This window comes from Podarcis raffonei, chromosome 1, assembly GCF_027172205.1.
Source record: "Podarcis raffonei isolate rPodRaf1 chromosome 1, rPodRaf1.pri, whole genome shotgun sequence".
Lineage (NCBI taxonomy): Eukaryota > Metazoa > Chordata > Lepidosauria > Squamata > Lacertidae > Podarcis > Podarcis raffonei.
Genome location: NC_070602.1, coordinates 85,039,975 through 85,057,882, shown reverse-complemented (window position 1 = coordinate 85,057,882; position 17,908 = coordinate 85,039,975). Strand labels below are relative to the sequence as shown.

At 45.8% G+C, this 17,908-nt stretch overlaps 2 protein-coding genes across 9 annotated transcripts in view; one reads left to right on the top strand and one right to left on the bottom strand.

The window, feature by feature from the left end:
• GLB1L (galactosidase beta 1 like) overlaps window positions 1-10,605 on the bottom strand; it is a 16,053-nt gene extending 5,448 nt beyond the window's left edge. For 2 of the 7 annotated variants that reach the window (XM_053401359.1, XM_053401370.1), the window contains exons 1-8: window positions 8,561-9,449; window positions 4,176-4,325; window positions 3,093-3,265; window positions 1,990-2,140; window positions 1,515-1,575; window positions 912-1,006; window positions 243-423; window positions 92-150 (exon numbers count right to left, since the gene is read on the bottom strand). In XM_053401359.1, coding sequence (XP_053257334.1) covers window positions 92-150; window positions 243-423; window positions 912-1,006; window positions 1,515-1,575; window positions 1,990-2,140; window positions 3,093-3,265; window positions 4,176-4,229 — 774 coding nt within the window. In that variant the 5' untranslated portion in view covers window positions 4,230-4,325; window positions 8,561-9,449. The other 5 variants (XM_053401342.1, XM_053401326.1, XM_053401351.1 and 2 more) reach the window with 5 other exon arrangements.
• On the top strand, window positions 10,530-17,908 carry STK16 (serine/threonine kinase 16). 2 transcript variants are annotated; one of them, XM_053401395.1, is made up of 8 exons: window positions 10,530-10,626; window positions 12,674-12,786; window positions 13,845-14,064; window positions 15,304-15,437; window positions 15,712-15,832; window positions 16,601-16,696; window positions 17,107-17,228; window positions 17,305-17,908. In XM_053401395.1, exons 2-8 carry the CDS (start codon window positions 12,701-12,703, stop codon window positions 17,441-17,443), a joined length of 918 nt encoding a protein of 305 aa, XP_053257370.1. In that variant the 5' UTR covers window positions 10,530-10,626; window positions 12,674-12,700; the 3' UTR covers window positions 17,444-17,908. The 2 variants fall into 2 exon arrangements, with proteins under 2 accessions (XP_053257370.1, XP_053257380.1); XM_053401405.1 differs by lacking the exon at window positions 10,530-10,626 and adding an exon at window positions 11,015-11,239.

Genomic DNA, 17,908 nt, shown 5'->3' with positions numbered 1-17,908 from the left:
TTATTTTTGGAGATGGGTGCCAAGGAAGGAGTAAGCATAATTTAAGGCATGAGATGCCATTCTTCTACACGGAAAGGCCAGAGGCTCTCACCAGTGGTCCCTTTGGCTCATACAGTCGCTGCAGCATAAATGCCTCCGTCACGTTTTCTTCTGTCAAAGGGCAAAGAAAGGAGCAGAAGTCAAAGCAAGATTCCTTCCTACCTCCTTCCAATCGCATCAGAGCTCACCCAACATCACTCTACCTGGTCCAAAGTCAACCGTGGCATATAAGCCCTGCAGTGTCCCGCACTTGAGTTCAGATGCTGAGGTGCCATCTGTGGTGAAGAGCACAACTTCCTCACCCAGGGAGGCACGAAAGACACCCAGTAGGTGGCGCATGTAGTTATAGTCGCAGGCATAGTAGCTCCCATATTCATTCTCCACCTGCCTGGGGAACAGCTGGCATTAAAGAAAGGTGACTCAGAGCCCACACCCTGCCTAAAGAAAAAGGCGTGTGGTATGTCTTTGCATAGAGCCTCTCTTGTCAAGCACTAGATCTGCAGGATGATGCCCAACCCAATTTGCACGGGAGGCTGGTCACCCAAATAGGTGCACCTCTGCTCTTTGTAAAGGAGGAAAAAATGCTGTTCTTGAAAGTTCCAAGGATGCCTGAAGGGCTTTATTGTTTACAAGTCCCTCCTACTGGACAGGGGGAGGCAGGCACAAAGCAGTGGTTTAAGGCAGGAGTGAGCAGTCTTCTGTCTTTGTTTTTAACTGAAATATTGAGATCCACCAAACAGAGCCTGGTCTACATACACTTGTACTCCAATAATAAGTTACCTAAGGCTCAGTATGGTACATGTTTCACATCAGGGAACCTCTGAAGGTGCAACCAGAGGCCCAGGGACACAATGCGCCTATGCTGCACGCACCTGGACAGTGATGATGTTGCCTCCATTGTGGTAGAGATGAGGCTTGATCTTGGGCAGCAGGACTCCCAACCATCTGTCCACAGCTTGCAGGTAATCTAGGAGCATGAATCAGCTTGCTCAGGCAACAACTGGGGCTCCTTTTCCCTATTTCCAACACCTTGCTAAGACAAGAATTGGTAATTCTGGTACTGTGTACAGAGAAAAGGTCTGAAAGTGCCCCTTGGCCATTATATACCACTCACATGGGCTGCTTTAATTCTGTGGAAGAGACATGGAAGTTGGAAGGCCCAGATGACTGGCCCTCTAACAGCTTGATATGAAGCAGCCAGAACCACACAAAGACACCAACCATTTAGGACTTACAACCCTCCAGATCTTGTGGATTATAATTCCGATCATTCCTGAACAATGATGGCTGGGGTGGATGGGAAATGGAATCCAAATGCATCTGGAGAGCCACAGGTTCCCCACCCCTGATCTTTTTGCAAACCATTCTGAGGTTTTCTACAGTCAAGTGGTATATAAATTTTATGAAATAAATCAATCTACAGAATTGAACACAAGATCCAGAGGGTCTGCCCCCTCCCTCTAGTTCTATCTTACCTGAGTCAGTTGTGCGCAGGGCAATATCTGGCTTTGTCAACAGCCAGGATGGAAGGCCACCCTAGGAAAGAAGGTCAAGAGGTAAACAGTTCAAATAATGTCAGGGCCCGTTGCTGCTCCTCTCCTGCTCCAAATCAATAAGAAATGGCGGAAAGGTCAGAAGGCAAGAATCCAGGGTCGGAAAAGTAGGTTTCAGATTTGTTATCATAAAAAAGTTGCTGAAGCCATGAGAGCAAGAAAATGTGTAGAGATCAAGAACTGGGAAAGATAATGTAGAGAAAAAGTAGAAGATTAAAAACCTAGAAAGGTAAGACAAAGCTGAAAACTCAGAGAGATAAGGCAAGGTAAGGAGTTAAAGAGGATAAAATGATCAATGACTAGCAACCCTGTGTGAATTGTGAGAGAGGTGAATTGTGCAGCATTCAGGTACTGCAAGTGAGTCTTAGCCCATCTGAATCTTTTGCCCAGCACTCACCATCTCCCATTCAGCACAGATGTAGGGTCCAGGTCGCAAGATCACCAAAAGGTCTAACTCGGCTACCAAGTTCAGAAATTTTTCCAAGTCTCTGTCACCAGAAAAGTTGTAGACACCAGGCTGTGGCTCATGGTAGTTCCAGGGCACATAGCTGAAGGGTGAAAATACATATTTCAGTTTGAAATAAGAAGGTGAGACAAGGAGGATACACCCCAAGAGATGCTTGAGGATTAACAGGGCAAGAATTTGTTACTCTTTTTATATTGTAATTTTATGTTGTGAATTCCTCTGAGATATACAAACGAAGGCTGGTATACAAATTAAAAAATTATACACACACACACACTCAGTGGCGGAGCTTCATGCTCTGGCACCGGGGGACGGAGAGCAGGCGGGGGCGGGGCTGGAGCGCATCCTGGGGGCGTGGCATGCCACCTGCGGGGGCGTGGCACCCAGCACAGGCGAGCAGCCATGATGGCACCCCACCGGGATCGCGTTGCCAGGGGCGGTGCACACCCCCCGCAATCCTCTTCGTCCGCCAGTGCACACACTTATGGCCTAGGCTGACCAGATCCAAAAGAGGACACAGCTCTTGCACTTTTAATAGTTGTGCAGAAGAGGGAATTTCAGTAGGTATAGTTTGCATAATAAGCTACCCCCACTGACATTTCCTCTGCGATGTAATTATTATAGGTGCCAGAAACACCACCCATCTTTCTTCTTTGCAGTTCATCTACAACTGGTTCTCAGCCTAGTATGGCCAAACATTTAAATATAACAAGGAACAGAGGGGGCATGAACAGAAATCTTTCTCCCTCAGCTTTCAGGTTGGGATGAGAGTGGAGGTGATTCCATTTTAAAAGAAAGCTGTACTGGAACAGGCTCGTGTATTTGTCATCTGGGCCGCACGTTTTCAGTGCAAGGAACTTGGGCCAGCTCCACCTTCAGAAAGCATAAGCTTCTCTGCTCTAAATGTTGACCAGAGTCTGCAGTGAGGACTATACAGTGAGAAAAATGGAGCACCTGTGCGCAGTCATTAGCCTCTGTCCTTCACTGTGGCACAGAATAAGTCCCAAGAGCCACTTCCCCTTCTGGTCACTTACATTTGCACAGCATTGAGGCCACTCATGTACATCTTGAGGAGCCGATCTTTCCAATAGGCAGGTGGGACACGGAAGTAATGGATGCTGCCTGAGATATAGCGAAATCTAGCACCATCTTTGAGGAAGCAGTTATTCACATAATCAATGCGGAAGGAACGGTCTGTTAAGGAGGCCTGGCATTCAGGACAGGAGGGGAAAGAGAGTATTATTATTTTTTGTATAAAATTGAAACTTCATCCCATCTCCTGCTGAGAGGATCAAATAGAGAATGCCACCCTCTTCCCCTCTGCCATAGCAAGAGATATTTACGTCATCTCCCTGGCTATGGAACCTTGGTAGTAAGCTTGACACCTACTGTTTTGTGGGTAAGTCTGCAATGTGATTGCTTTGAAAAGAATCCTCTTAGATTTATGAGACATTATCCCTCTCCAGATCCTGGAAGATCAATTCTAAGATCCCAGTCAAGATTTGCACCTGAGGTTCAAGTCTGACCCACTCCCTCCAGGACTCCAGCGCGCGCGCACACACACACACACACACACACACACACACACACCACTGGTTCACATGTGGCCCATTTACTAAATCATAATTTGAAGCCACTCAATTCTCTGCTTCCAATGTTATGCTTTACCCTCTGCAAATATTCACACACACACACAAAGTTTTTGTCATTTGGTCCTGCCCCTGAAATTGTTTCCACTAGTACAGACTGCTCATCATTACTGGCCAATTCACCGAGAATCTGACAGTTGGGAATGTAGCCAGTTTCTCTCTCTCCCTTGCAGCCATTTTTTTGGCTGAATGGGATTTTTTTTAAGGCAGCATGGCTTGATTACATATTGGGGAACTCCCAATATGAACCCATTCCTATACAACAGGCAAAATAATAGATGGGGGAAAGGAACCAAGAAGAGGTAAGGAAAAGCTTGAGCTCAGTTTGACTGGGGGGAGAGCAAGTGGGGAATCTAAAGCAACAGAAAAGGAAATCCTTCAATTTCCCCTAGGCAGTCTAAGATGGTTCCATCTCAGCTGTTTCTTCCAAAGAAACACCCTCCTGCAGTTCTCCTTCTTGTTGCTTACCTGGAGTTGCAGGCCTCCCAACACCACCATCAAAACACACAGCAGCAGCTCCATCTCTTTGGTTACAGCTTCAGCCCGGGACAAGAGAGTCACAAGGAGTCATCACATGACAAGCTAGTGGGCAGGCCTGGTGCTTCCTCTGGTTGGTCCCTGTGAGGAGGGAAGTAAGTAAAGACAGGCCTTATTTGAACAGAGAGGTGGAAAAGAGGAGGCAATGTTCCAGCAACTACCGTATTTTTCGCTCGATAACACGCACCTGACCATAACACGCACATAGTTTTTAGAGGAGGAAAACAAGAAAAAAAAATTCTGAATGAAACAGTGGATGTATCATTTTTGTGCTTCATGCTGCGGCCACAGACATGTGATTTGACGGTGAGTTTGGGGTAGCCCAATGCAAAGATCCTGAGGATCCATGTGGATCCATGCTTTGTAACCACGTTTTTGCACCATTGCAGCCCCAGGCAACAGTGGGTGCGTGACTTTTTTGGTGCAGGCTGTAGCCATGGACATGCTGTGTGATCTGATGGTGAATTTGGGGTGACCCAATGCAAAGATCCTGAGGATCCATGTGGATCCATGCTTTGTAACCACGTTTTTGCACCATTGCAGCCCCAGGCAACAGTGGGTGCGTGATTTTTTTGGTGCAGGCTGTAGCCATGGACATGCTATGTGATCTGATGGTGAATTTGGGGTGACCCAATGCAAAGATCCTGAGGATCCATGTGGATCCATGCTTTGTAACCACGTTTTTGTACCATTGCAGCCCCAGGCAACAGTGGGTGCGTGATTTTTTTGGTGCAGGCTGTAGCCATGGACATGCTATGTGATCTGATGGTGAATTTGGGGTGACCCAGTGCAAAGATCCTGAGGATCCATGTGGATCCGTGCTTTGTAACCACGTTTTTGCACCATTGCAGCCCCAGGCAACAGTGGGTGCGTGATTTTTTTGGTGCAGGCTGTAGCCATGGACATGCTATGTGATCTGATGGTGAATTTGGGGTGACCCAATGCAAAGATCCTGAGGATCCATGTGGATCCGTGCTTTGTAACCATGTTTTTGCAGCATTGCAGCCCTGTTTTTGCATCAGATCATTGCTATGTGATCTGATGGTGAATTTGGGGTGACTCAATGCAAAGATCCTGAGGATCCATGTGGATCCGTGATTGGAACCACGTTTTAAGTAGGGAGGGAAGGAAAAACATAGAAGCGACAAGGAGAGGGGTGTGCAGAGAAGCAGCTGGCTAAGAATGCAGGAGAGGGGTTTTACCGGAGGGAGGAAAGGAAGGCAAAAGTCCCCCCCCCCCACAAGCCAGCCAGCTCTCTCTCTCCCCCCCCCCCAACCTGCATGTTGCCTTCGAGTCCCAGACGCACGGAGAGGCTCTGCTTTCCACTCTGCTTGCCTGGAGGGGAGGGGTTTTCTCTGCTCTTTGTTCCCTTTGAGCAAACACAGTAAGGAAACAGAAGCGGGTGGGCAGTAAGACCCTGAGGCAGAATGCAGGAAAGCAACAGCTATCTCCTTTCCTCCCTTCTCCGGACGATTTGATATTTGCCTGATTTTTGCCTTCACTCGCGCTTGTCAGCTCCAGGGACCACACATTCGCTCAATAACACGCACAGACATTTCCCCTTACTTTTTAGGAGAAAAAAATCTGCGTGTAATAGAGGGAAAAATACGGTATATACAGAGTCCGTGACTATAAATCAGAGGAGGAAACTATGAGGCACAAAACTCCCTCCAAATCCCAGGGAGAGAATTATGAAGTAGCACAGAGGAACTGGAACACAAAGTTGGTTTCCCGTACTCAAATTACAGAAGTATGAGAAACATAAACTTCTTCAAATCATCAGAAATGGTAGTTTGTGCTGCTCAGAGTTATATAGTGGATAGAAGCAGAGAGACAGCAGAGTTGGCACTGCACTGCACAGCTGTCTAGCACTGGATCAAAAGCCTCAATCTTGTTGTTTTGGTAATGGCACAAAGGATGCAGGTTTCTACGGCTCTGTACACACCATGCATTGAAAGTATGTTACATTTCCCGAAGAATCTTGAGAACTGTAGTTTGTTAAGGGTGCTGGGAATTGTAGCTACACAAGGGACAAACTACAGTTCCCATAATTCTTTGGGGAAAGTCAGATGCTTTTAATATATGGTATGTATGCAGCCTCAGGGGACTTTAATTCTCCTTTATACATATAGACAAAATGTGGACATGTTTTGTAAGTTACATTAAGTATCCAAATGAGCTACACCAAATGCAGTGATTAGTCAAGGACCTGACATGCCTATCTAGTCTACAACAGCAGAAGAATCAGTGAGAACATCTAGTCTGACCTCCCTCAGATAATTTAAGGAATGCGCTAATCTATTGTAATACTGGGGGGCTATTACATTACAAATAACCAAATAATCTGTTTGGTCTGAAGGCTATGAGTAATGGAAAATTTACATTCTTTCCCTCCCACCAGCAGCTTGTTGCAATGATTAATCTGCACAGTCTGCTAAATCCTGGGATCTATCTTCTAATATGGATGTATCCGGTTTTAACTTCCAGCTGTTCAATTAAATTGCACTTTGACATTTAATCCACTATCATTAATCAGTGCTTATTTTTCTTTCTGAGAGAAGCTGCAAGATGGTGCTCCATTAGTCTCCTTTACTTTTTGGTTTGTTTGTTATAATCATTGCTTCCTTGGTGCCTTTCTGCTCCCACATTTAATACTGTTGCACGCCACCCTAGTTTCTGAGCAGTGCAAGATTCCAGGGGTTCTAGGGGTTCATTTACCCTGGGTTTGTGATTCCTTTGGGAATGTGGCACAGTGGCGACTGCAGTGTCTTTAGGATATATGGTTTATTTACATGTATATACAACCTGAGCCTACAATGGAAGGGTTCACAGCATTAACACCCCTAGAAGGCCTTGCTTGTCTCATAGCCACAGCCTTAGATTCCAGCAGAAATCAGGCCTGGTACTCTCTCGCTCTCTCTGGCTTTCCAACCCACTGTTTTTGGCTCCAGCTTCTAGTTCACATAACTCAACCCTCAACTCTGTCCTTTTGTCTTTCTGACCAGGGAAGGAAGGCCCATCCATTTGCCCTCTGGCACAGAGCCACTCCCTTTGCTCCCTGAAGGACTCTTACTTAGAAGGCTATTACCAGGCTGGCCTGGCTATTTCAGCAACTGAATCCATGCTGGATCTAGGAATTAAAAGAAGGGCTCAGGCATACAGCCTACCCACTTCCAAACTCATAATAAAACTAAAACAGGTTGCAATTTCTCCTAACTACAATTAATGTTAGAGGCCTGTCTTCCTTGCTCTGTGTACCCCACTGACATAAATTTATCCCTTTCTATAGGAATGAGATGCTCAGCCATATAGTATCTTATAATACAAAGTCAGACCACTGGTCATCCAGTCCAGAAATTGTTTACTCTATAGCATCTTTATAGTCTTGGAAAGACAGTAGTCTTTCTCAACCCTGCTTCTTGAAACCCATTTAAGTGAAGTCACAAGGAACTAAACATGGGAGATTCTGTGGGCAAAGCTGGCTCTGTCAGTGCACTCCCCAAAACAGAATCCTAAGAGAAACTCAAGTAACCGATGATAAAATTATAGAGGTCAAGAGGACTGAAAAGCCTGCCAGTCTGCACCTTGCCCAGTGTAAAACTATTCATCCACCAACCCCTCACAGTTCCAGACTATAATTTGCCAAGAAAAAGGGAGCAAGTGCACTGCAGAAAGGTGCATGCAGGGATAATAGTTTGAAAAGACTTACACAAATGGGTTGAGCTACACACTACAAGGGAAATCCCAAATCTCCTAGGGTCCTTACCAACCTGACTGGTGTGAGGGGATTCTTGCCCAGTCCCAAATACAGGCACAAACAAAACCTTGTCTACTAATTGAATGCTTTTCTTTTCTATCCAACACATCACATATTTAGGCAGCAGGCAATGCAGTTAAGGAATGCTGTCAATGGGTTTGACTCCTTATCACTTGACTGTGGTTAATTTTGGGTTTGTGGCATGTTTGTGGTTTAAAAGCTGTGTTTAAATTTGGCATGATGTACAATACTTATTATCACAGTACAGCATGAATATCAGAGTCCAGTGAATGCATCAAAAGCACAGTCCCAGAATTAAACCTGAAGAAAACATACAAGAGTAAGTGTCATCTATGATTTAATATCATTTTGGATATATTCTACTGAAAAATAAAGATACTATTACCTGTTTGTTACACTACTCTATGAACAACTGTGGTACATTTTATATGATTAATATTATAGATTTGTTTTGTGTATGACATTTTAATATGTATTTTAAATAGAATACATCCAACTTACAAAAACTCACCTGTCATCTAAAGAACCTTTTACTTACTGGGCCTTTGCATTACTGTGTCCAGTCAGCAGCAGGAGTCATTTGTATACCCGCAGGATGATGCATATCTTTGCCACACCAGAGCTATATCACCTTTGATGTCACCACATTCTGTGCCACCTCACAAAGGGATAGGATGTTCTAGGAATATGGGTCTCATCAAGAGTCACAGACTGGTACAAGTTATGAGAAACACATCAGGTTCCAGAAATACCACCTTAGTTTTATTCTAAGCCAGAGGGATTACTTGGACATTATATGGGGTGCCCCCTTCTCATATTCATATTTGAGAACTGAGGAAATGAAATTATTTTTATCATCATTATCATCATCATCCATAGTGGTAGTAAAATTAATTCTCTTTCATGTCTTGTGGGTGGCTGGTGTAGTGAACTTAGTGGGAGAAAATATGCATTCAAATCCAAACTCTTATGGTACCAGGAAATTGGAAGGGGGGTGAGAGATCTTTCCCACCACCACCACAAGCCTTGCCTCTCCATACTAGGAGCCAAAGACAAAGAGACTCTGCCACCAAATGTAGCAATTCACTGATAAATGTATCTATGTATTAGGTCAATGGAAAACTTTAGAAATTCATATAAAATCACTGCAATGACAGATTTACACCATTCCAACATTGTTCTACTCAGAAGGAAAATGGCTAGCAGGGGAGGAACTTTGGAAATGGGTAGGGGCAGCCATAATCCCTGAAGGGTGAGACCCCCTACTCAGTGTGTCCCACTGCTTGGGTGATAATCTCTAGCATCCTGGCACCTGAGTACCAGAACAGGTAGTCATTCTAAGAACAATCCCAAACCCAACCTTAGTGGATTGGGTCTTGGTCAAGACAAAGGGTGTGCTTAACTTGTCTGGGAAGACAGGAAAATGTAAATACTTACCTTTGTTTCGCCTAAAGATTGGAAGGTGGGGGTCATGTGAGGACAGGGTAAGCCTGGTGCTCAGGTTTCTGCCAGAAGACCCCTCCCAATTTATGACATAGTTATGACAAATGTATGATGTTTTACTAAGGGTGTTACGGGGAAGTTGGGAAACTTATAAAAACAGGGAGCCATCCTTTGTTTGGGACTCCTCTCTGCTTCTTCCATGTGGCAGTCTTGTTGCAACAATAAAGATCAGGCCTACTGGCCACTGCTTTCCTTCGATCTCCTGGCTAAAGTCTCTTGCTTGTGACCCCCAACCTGAACCTATGGGAGCCAAAGTTAGGCAATTGTGGGGTGCTCCAATGACTCCCTTATACTCAAACACCAAGTTAGCTGAACACTCTTGGGCTAGCCACCACCGGCCTACCCTACCTCACAGGGTTGTTGAGGATAAAGAGGGGCGCCGGCCAGTGGTGTAGCGTGGGGGGTGCAGGGGGGGCCGGCCGCACCGGGTGCAACATCTGGGGGGGGCGCTCGCACTCGCAGCTCTCTGCTCCCTGCTAAAATCCACAGGTTAGGGGGCGCAAATTACTTGCCTTGCCCCGGGTGCTGACAACCCACGCTACGCCACTGGCGCCGGCATACAGAGCTCTTTAGAGGACTACTAGGTTAAAAACGTAACAAAATAATAAAATGTTGAAGCCTTACATACGATTCAGAAGGGGAGGGGTTAAAGAAACAAGAGGTGTGCAAATTTTATGAAAAAAGGAATAACAAATCTTCACAACAACCCTGTGAGGTAAACCAGTGTTTATGATGGTGTGCATTTACTTGGGAATAAGCCTCACTGAATTCAACACATTTACTCCTCAGTAAACACGCATGGGGGACCAGAATCCACTAACCACGTCCAACCACAACACTCTGTCCCCTAAGCTGGGACATTCTGCTCCTGTGACTTTCCCCCCCCCCTCCCCTCCCCCCATTTCCTGTTCGGTTTCCTCCCTTCCACGCTCCCTGCCCTCCGCTCCCGCAGCTCCTGCTCCGCCCCCTTGAACGGTTGCTAGGCTACCTTCTGCGGGCGGCAGTGCGGATGGCGCGGAATAATGACGTCGAGAGGCGGAGTGCGCGGCTTCTGTCGCGCTGAGGCTCCCTCGAAAGCGTCCGTGCGCTGGACAGAGACGGGTGAGTCCTTAGCCCACTCCTCTCCGCCCCCGCCCCGGCCCCGCCCCATCTCCGCAGGTAGGCGGAGCCTTAGGAAAAGTGACAGGGTCGTGGGCTTCCACTATTCCTGGCTCCAGCCTGCTGGGGCCAGAAAGAGAGCTTCGCGTGGGCTCCTTAAGGCAATGCTTCAGCTCCCTTCCCCCTCATTTTGAGCCCGGGCTCAACTCCGGGAACCTAGTCCGAATGTCCGGGCTCAGCACTGGAACAAAATGACATAACAACGAAAGCGAACGTGCCTCTAGCCATGTACAGAGTGTATTCCCCCCTCCCTCGTGGCGGAGTCAGCTTAGGCACCGCACTGCGGAGGGAGGGAGATGTTGGTGACAAAGCCTTCATCTCAGGAGCGCCCACGCGTGGTTTTCTCCTGGGTGGTGTGGAAGCTGATCTCTGCTGTTTCTGCCCCTCCTCCACCTACTCCGGAATGCAGCCTCTCGTTCAAATCGGAATGATTCAATTGGAGGTCACTTGAGTAGGAAGCTGGTGTCATGTGTATGTAAAATGAGCTGTCGTTGCCAGCTGTCACCTGGAGAGAGAGGAAAAACTAGGTCTCCTCGGACCCCAGATACCAACCAGTGTTAGAAACTGTGTAATTTACAAAGGCATGTACTGTGTTATAGGGAGCTTGCCATGGGTGTTTCCAAAATGTTTCATTTATTACTTGCACTTTAAAAACTGTAAACTGTAACACACTTCTAGTAGCCATTCACTGAAACATTTTCACTTCCTCTCCTTGCCTGAGTGGAGTTCTCTGTGTATATAATTCAGCTGGTGTCACGATTTAGACTGCAATCCTAACTCCATTTACCTTGGACTAAGCCACATTGGATTCAGTAGGACTTACTGGTGCCTAAGGTGATACCAGTTATGGGCCATCATAGACATGTTGCTGCATGGTATGCATTCTTTTCCTGCCCAGATGAAAAAATGGGTTTTCCCTTTCTCTGGGGATGGAGAGGGGAGAGACTGCTGTAACTAGACATAGAATCCTGAATGAATGAAGTTGCAGTCTCATTTCCACATAAGCAGGCTATTTGCTTTTGGAAGATCCAGTGAATATATTTTTTTCAATCTTGAGTTGTGACTGATCATCACATTTGAAGTGGGAAATTAACTAGACATACTCTTCTTCAATCCGCCAGCAGATTCAATGATGAGAGGGTGGAGAATTTGTTTCCCCCCAGCACCTGTTTGCTTGAGGCACCTAGGATCATTTGCTTTCTTGGTACCAGTTTTGTGGATGGTGCCGTTCAATTGCACATGTTAATTAGGGAACAGGAGACTGGTAAGTGAACACTCCTATCTTTAGGCAAGAGGAAGGTCTTAGATTGTCTTGTACGCCCTTTTAACTCTAGAAGTTAGGTTGAAGGATTGTCTGTTCCACTATGAAAGTGCTCATTAAGATCTTTGTGAGAAAGGCCTTTCCACGTTCCACCAATATCTGAGGTGCATTTCTTGTGGGACAGGGCCTTCTCAGTGGCTGCACTCATTCTCTGGAGTTCCATCTTGGCTTGTCTCTGATGCACTGTCACTGACTGGCCAATTTTATTTTATTTTATTTTTATTTTTGTGTTTTTGGGGTTTTACCCTGCTACACTTTCATACAGTGCAAGTTTTTAGCTTTCAGCTGGCTGCTGGCTTTAATTCCTTTCATATTTATTCATTGGAGTTTACATTGTATTTGTTATATTATGAGTTGTATCCCGTGAAACTGTCCCATTCTTGCAAGAACTTCAGCTTGTGCAATGGAACTTGCCCTCTTTCTTCATCCCCCACACGTATCCTCTGGGTCCCCCCCCCCCAATCCTCAGGAGCAGATTGTGGGGTGGAGCATGGGAAGAGGAGGGGAAATTCTAATGCACAAGCAGAAGTCCTCGCAGGAACACAAAGATTTTGTTGGATGCAGCCCCTTCAAATTGTTAATGCTGTTAGCCATCTTCAGCATCATGTATGAAAAGGCAGGAGACAAAATATTATAAATGAATAAATATTGCTTTCTTTCCCTCTGTAGGACCTGAAGGATGTTGGAGCAACCATCATGGGCCAAGCCCTATGTATCTGCTCAAGGGGAACCATCACCATCAATAACAAACGTTACCTTTTAATTCATAGACTTGGGGAGGGGTGAGTATATGAGAACTGAGGACTAAGTTTTCACACATCTCATCTACACATTGAGCACTGTCGTTGTTAGCAAGAGATAAAGCTGAAAGGTACATCATCTAGGATCCGTGTAGTCCAGTGGTGGGGATTCTGTGGCACTTGAGATGCTGTTGGATTTCAGCTTCCATCATCTTTGACCATTGTCCATATTGGTTGTGACTGGAGGACACATATTCCCCATCCCACCCCATCTACCAAATCCACTGCAGAGGCAATATTCATCCTGTACAAATCACCCCTCAAATTTTTTTTTTCATGCTTTGGTGTAAGCTCCTTTGAACTTACTTCTGAGTAAATGTGCTTAGGATTAAGCAGCAAATATTTCTGCAGACAGCTACAACTACTCTGAACAACTTGTTCCGTTGCTTACTCATTCATTACAGTTGGAAAGTTTATTCCTGATATGTAACCAAAGTCTTCTTTGCTGCAATTTGAACCTGCTGGTCTTCCCTCAGTAGTCTTGGTAAACAGACATCCTCACTCCTCTGTGTCATCCTTTAGATAACTAAAACACACTGAACTGCTAAGCCGTCAGACCAGCTCGGTGGTGGTGGTGTTTTTTCTGATGACTGCAAATGTCTGATGTTACAGATGAAACTGCAGGAAGCGTCAGGATATAGGGTGATCTATCCTCCAACCTTCATTCCCAATGGGTTAGGGACACTTTCAGTGTATGGTTGAAACCCTCATTGTTATTGATAAGCCTGTTAAATTGCTGTGTAATTTTGCACTGTTTGCCAGCTGTGATGATGGATAGAGAGGAGCACAAATACATTCCTGTGCCACAGCATGAAATTAATGCCTTATTCCTCAGTTGATCATTGGAGAGGAAGAAGGTTACATAATTTCCTCTTTTTAAAAATCTCCTATTCTGAGTTGTAATGACACTACTTTGTTAGCTTAGAGGTGGGCAGGAGCAGAGGCCTGTGCGTACAGACAGCAGAAGAGGAGAAGAAAAATCCTTCCCTCCCCCTACCAAGCTGCCTGCTCTGTTCCTGACATACCTTCTCCCCACACAGAGGTTTTAGCTACGTGGACCTAGTAGAAGGGCTGCACGATGGGCGCTTCTATGCACTGAAACGCATCATATGCCATGACAAGGATGATCGCCAGGAGGCCATGCATGAGGTAGAGATGCACCTTCTCTTTGAGCATCCCAACATCCTGACCCTGTGTGCACATGCCATGGTGGAGAGAGGATCCAAACACGAGGCCTGGCTCCTGTTGCCTTTCCTGAAGGTGAGTGTGGGTGTAAGGTGCAGGTGGATGCAGCAGTGCATGCTGGGAAATGTAGTATTTGTGGCTACATCATGCAAGGCTGAGAGGTGTTGTATACTGGGACCGTAGCTGCAGAGGTTGGTCTCTTCCAGCAGCCGCCTGGTTCCCACCAAGGATGGATACATGAGGCCATTTTCAGGATGGAGCCACTTGATGGAACCCTGCTTCTACACCAGTTGCAATCGGTCCCATAGCATTTATTTATAAAATTGTTTTCATCTTGCCCTTTGGACTCCCACCCCAGGTGGCCTGCAATCACAAGTTAAAAAAATAAACCAATAGAGGTTTCCCAGGGTACAGAATGGAAAGGGTGTCATCAGCATATAGATGGTACCCAGTCCCAAATCCTTGGATAATCTTTCCCAGTAGTTTTCATGTTTCTACTAGACAGCATAAGGGACAAGCTGACCCTGAGATTCATCTCATTTTTGGCTGCCAGAGCCTCAGAGCGCATGTTATTCTCCTTGACTTCTACTGGACCAGATTCCAGAGCTGTCCTCTGTGATAAAGGACCTCCATCTGCTTTTACAGACTTTGCTGCTTCAGTTTGAAAGGATTTAGTAACATGGCAGCACATGAGATTTTGTGGCAGGTGCCACAATTCTCAGGGAATCAGATAATCTGATCTGGTTTTTCTCTACACACCCCTTAATGTGGTGGGCATGGCAGCACCCCTGTGAAGTCAGCTTGGAGCCTCAGGCATCCATTCCTTTCCTAAATTCAGCCCAGATCAGTAAGCTGAAAGCAAAGGTTGTCTTTATTGTAGTTTTACTACACTGTGCTGTGCTTAGCTGTGCTCCCAAATTTCTGCTATGCTTGCATTTTGGCCCTGGCAGAAAGCTCCACAACAATAGTCACCTAAAAACAGCAGACCCCAGCAGAGTGATAGGGCAAGTTCAGAGCTGGAAGCATGGTGACCCATAGTAAAGCAGAAATAAGTGCCTCTTGGAATGGTTAGGCAATCAGGCTGGCTCTAAAGCTGCTGTCCCCAAAAGCTTTTTTTTTTTTGCATCTTCTCGGTCATATTGGAGTGGGGATGGTGCCATCCTCTAGGAAATCACTTCCTTCAACCCTGTGCAGGTGGAGGGTTTGTACCTAATACATTAAATGCACTAATAGAGGATCTCTTCCTCATCTGGTATTTTTTGAGGAGAATATGTGTGATCCCCATCACCAGTGTGCCTGGGCTTCTCTTTGCAGAGAGGGACCCTTTGGCAGGAAGTTGAAACTCTGAGAGATAAAGACGCCTTCATGCCGGAGGAGAGGATCCTGGCCATCCTTCACGGCATCTGCCGGGGTCTGCAGGCCATTCATAACAAGGGCTATGCACACAGGTGAGAAGCTGGGTCTAGAAAGCATGGGGCATTCTCACCGTTGGAACAGAGCCCATGTGTGGGGAGGGTGGAGGAAGTGGGTGACGTAGGTGATCAGTTATAGATCAGTATTGACAGCACCGACACAGGAGTTTGCAAAGGTAAAGAACCACATTTTGACATGGAGCAGTATTTGCAATAGGGGAAGCCAGAGCCTGGGGACGTAGGAGGTTCAAAGCCGACTTCAAAGCTCTGATGGTTCTGTGGCTGGACAAATCAAGGATCTTTTTTTCAGAGACCTGAAGCCTACAAATGTGCTCCTGGATGATGAGGACCAACCGCTGCTGATGGACCTGGGCTCTATGAATCAGGCCCGCATTGAGGTGCAAAGCTTGCGGGAGGCCATGACTATTCAGGTAGGAGGGCAGCCTGGTGAAAAGGAAATGGGACAATAGCTGCTTCCAGCAAAGATGGTGAAGAACCCTCTAAATTAGATTAATTATAAAAGGAGCTCAGGCAGGCACCAGTCCCCTCAACACCTGCAATTAAACAGAAGAGTGGAAGGGAATGTTAGCAAGTTGTGATCTTGTTTGCCCATGCAAAACGATCAATGTCATACTATGCAATCTTTGCTTCTGTAACATGGAAAATTTCCACAGAGGAAAGAGCAGTTTAAAAAAACTTCACGAAGTTCTCAGAAGCTACCTATTCCTTAACCAAAGTCACCATAAATTGTGTCTCCAAAAGATTAACAGCATTCCCCCTTCCATCCCACATAGCGTGGTTAGGGCTGCAGCAAGAGGCAAATAAACTAGCATATAAACTGTGATGGGTCATTAATTTAGAAAGTTATCATCTTCCTCATAATTAAATCATAATGTCAATCACTTCAAAGTATATGTAGAATTGAGAGGCCTGTGGGCAGGCAGAGCCCGAGGTTTCCTTCTTTTCTCTGTTAAGCTGCAATCATTCACTTTAACACTACTGCCGCTACATTAAATTATAGGCATTGCAGGAATGTTCCTGAGGAAAAAAGTTGAGACAAAGGCCTCTTTACTTTCTCTTTCTCTCTCCCTCTCTAACACACTGTATTTGAGATTAAGTTCTTGTCTTATTTATTATTTATTAAATTTGTCAGTGGCTTTATATTGCCCAAAGTGACTTCCCTCTAATTTATTTTGCAGGACTGGGCTGCCCAACGTTGCACCATCTCATACAGAGCCCCCGAGCTGTTCACTGTGGAGCGTGAATGCGTCATCGATGAACGTACTGACATCTGGGTAAGGATCCTCCATTTCCATTTAGAAAAAAAAATCCTCTAAAATGAACTAAATAGAAAAAGGTTAAAATTAGGGATAAGAACTTGCTGAACTAACATTTTGAATTGGAATATAAGAAGGGGAGGTGTGGGGAAGTCAGGGAAATATGTTATAGAAAAATAAGGATTGTGAACTTTATGTGTTTTTAAACCTTTTTGTTTTTCCTTTTTTGATTCTTTTTTAATGTATTAAAGTTGAAAATTTCAATAAATATCTTAAAAAGAAAGAAAGAAAGAAAATCCTCTTGGTCACCTAAGTCAAAGGATGCAATTCCCCAATTTTCCCTGTGCAAGGGAGGGAGATCCTGTCCTTGAGGTGCCTTCCCATTCAAGAGCCAGCTTTCTCCCTACTCTCACCTTGCCTCTGCTTAGTCCTTAGGCTGCGTTCTGTACTGTATGATGTTTGGAGAGGGGCCTTACGACATGATCTTCCAAAAGGGGGACAGTGTGGCCTTGGCGGTGCAGAACCAACTCAGTGTGCCCCAGAATACCAGGTAAGGAATGGCTGTGTGGAAGGAAGGTTGTCCTTGATCCAAGACAGACCAGGTACAAAGCGCCTCTGAATTTCAGGTACTCGCCTGCTTTGGAACGCCTCCTCTCCTCCATGATGGTGGTGAATCCCCAGGAGCGCCCATTCATCACTGACATCATAGGCCAGCTTGAAGCGATACAGCCACCTCCCACCGGGCAGGACATGACACGCATCTGAGCCCAGAGTGTGTGGGGTAAGCATGGAGGCAGCAAAGGAACTGAAGCCCACGTGGGGGACCTCCAGTGGTTCAAAGTTTACAGGAAAGAATGGACAAGGCTTCATTGCATTCCAGTTCCGTGCCTGCCTCCTTCCTTCGGGAACTCTTCCGCAGTGGGGCCATCGCCTGCCTTGGAACTTGCTTGAAGGTCCTCCTGCCATTCTCACTGGTGGCCTAGCATGCACCTTACTGGGCTTCACCTGCGTTGTAGGCCATGGTCAGCCACCTCCCCAAAGCAGCAGGATGCTGCTCTTACAAGGGACCAAGATACCTCATCACCGGCTGGGAAAGAGAACCCAGCATTCTGTACTGAAGTACAGCTTCTAGATGAATGATTTAAGAAGCTGGTGTCCTATTTGTTTTGGTACAGGCATGTCTTCCGGGCCTGTCATGTCAAATAAAGTCTTCATACTCAGCTGTATAAA

What these genes read in the sequence shown, in the direction of transcription:
- STK16 (XM_053401395.1), top strand. Translation starts at nt 12,701, where the DNA reads ATGGGCCAAGCCCTATGTATCTGCTCAAGGGGAACCATCACCATCAAT. An exon ending in GGGAGGCCATGACTATTCAG is followed by an intron (nt 15,833 to 16,600) that starts GTAGGAGGGCAG and finishes TTTATTTTGCAG; the next exon opens with GACTGGGCTGCCCAACGTTG. An exon ending in ATGAACGTACTGACATCTGG is followed by an intron (nt 16,697 to 17,106) that starts GTAAGGATCCTC and finishes GCCTCTGCTTAG; the next exon opens with TCCTTAGGCTGCGTTCTGTA.